The sequence below is a fragment of the Solanum tuberosum genome, unplaced genomic scaffold (genome assembly GCF_000226075.1).
Source record: "Solanum tuberosum cultivar DM 1-3 516 R44 unplaced genomic scaffold, SolTub_3.0 scf01088, whole genome shotgun sequence".
In the NCBI taxonomy this organism is placed as follows: domain Eukaryota; kingdom Viridiplantae; phylum Streptophyta; class Magnoliopsida; order Solanales; family Solanaceae; genus Solanum; species Solanum tuberosum.
The window spans coordinates 6,467-8,108 of NW_006240031.1; the positions used below are offsets into that span (position 1 = coordinate 6,467).

Here is a 1,642-nt window from a genome sequence, read left to right on the forward strand (position 1 = left end):
CTTCCAGAACCAATCAGATTAGTACTCTCGCTAAGTGAATCAGTAATCTGATTGGTTCTGGAAGTTTTGGCTCTGTTTACAAAGGGGTTCTCTGAAGTGGGACTGCCATTGCAGCTAAAGTGTTCAATCTGCAACTGGAAGCGACATTCAAGAGTTCTGATACAGAATGTGAAGTTTTGCGCAGCCTTCGCCATAGGAATCTCGTGAAAGTCATCACTAGTTGCTCCAACCTTGATTTTAAGGCTTTAGTGCTTGAGTATATGCTTAATGGAAGTCTTGAAAAGTATTTGTATTCACACAACTACTTCCTAGATATCAGCCAGAGACTAAGCATTATCATAGATGTTACATGTGCGTTGGAATATTTCCATCATGGGTGCTCTTTACCTGTGATTCATTGTGATCTAAAGCCTAGTAACGTCTTGTTGGATGAGGATATGGTTACCCACCTAAGTGACTTTGGTTTTTCAAAACTGCTCCGTGAAGATGAGAGTGATTTATTTATACACAAAAACCTTAGCAACATTTGGTTATATTGTACCCGGTACGTCTCTTTGTTTTTGCTAATTTGAACAATTTGACAAGCTTGTAGGCATATGACCCATGAAGCTTGTTTATTGATAGATCAAGCTCTTTGAGTATTGGGAGATCACTGCATAAACCATTGGGAAGATCTCCTGATAGGCTATTATATGAAAATGAAATGACTTCAATTCTAGAAATATTGAATATTGTGAATGGTATAGAACCCGTAAGCTGATTATTTTCTATGGATAATCAATTCAGGTTGTGGAGATTGCCAATCTCTTCGGGGATGTTTCCTTGAAGTAAATTGGCAGGTATTTGTAAAGTCTCCAACCTTGAGGCGTTCGAGAGTGACGGAGGAATGGAACCAGTATAACTGTTACTCCTTTACAACTTGAAGTTGGTGTAAAAACCCAAACCAAGAAGGAATTTCCCCTCTGAAGCTGTTTAAACTTAAATCAAGAAACTTTAGCCGACGCAAATGTGCCATTTCTTGAGGCAAATTTCCATGGAAATGGTTGCTTCCCAAGTCAAGAGAAATAAGAAATGTGAGGGTTCCAAAATCACGGGGAATTCTGCCTGTAAGAGCCAAGTTGGAAAGCTTCAACGTCTTCTCTCGCGGGTGACGAGAACCACAAATGACTCCAACCCAACGGCAAACAGAAATAGCAGGAGACCAACTTTCATTCAAGAAGTGAAAGGGGTCGGAACTAATTTGGGATTTAAAAGAGAGAAGAGCTAATTGATCAGTGTTAATGTTGGTTTGGGCCATAACATAGTGAGGCAACAAGAGTATTGTTAAGAATAAAATAGTGAAGGCTTTCTCCATTAGTGCAAATATTAGTACTAGTAACCTGTGGTTTTGAGACTTTGAATAGCAATAAGATCTCTTTTTAGGAGATTTTTCCATTCAATCAAGTCTTTCACATCTTAATCAAAATTGTCAAATATGGTGGCAACAAATTCCTCTAATCAGCCAATTAAGACATGGCAAGTAAACCAAGTTTTGATTTATTTATTGTGTGCTTAATTATTTGTATTATTATTATTATTATTCTTTATCATATTTTTGACCTCTGACTTATGCATCATTTCTTAATTACCTTTTTCTCAATTG

The 1,642-nt window shown here is 37.4% G+C and overlaps 1 protein-coding gene across 1 annotated transcript; it reads right to left on the reverse strand.

The window, feature by feature from the left end:
• Positions 1–904: 904 nt before the first annotated feature.
• LOC107059285 (probable LRR receptor-like serine/threonine-protein kinase At3g47570) lies at positions 905–1,354 on the reverse strand. The gene has a single exon (XM_015305789.1). The coding sequence runs from the start codon at positions 1,352–1,354 to the stop codon at positions 905–907; it is 450 nt and encodes a 149-aa protein (XP_015161275.1).
• Positions 1,355–1,642: the final 288 nt, after the last annotated feature.

Bases quoted from the DNA above. Each gene is read 5' to 3' on its own strand.
- LOC107059285 (XM_015305789.1), bottom strand. From the start codon at position 1,354: ATGGAGAAAGCCTTCACTATTTTATTCTTAACAATACTCTTGTTGCCT.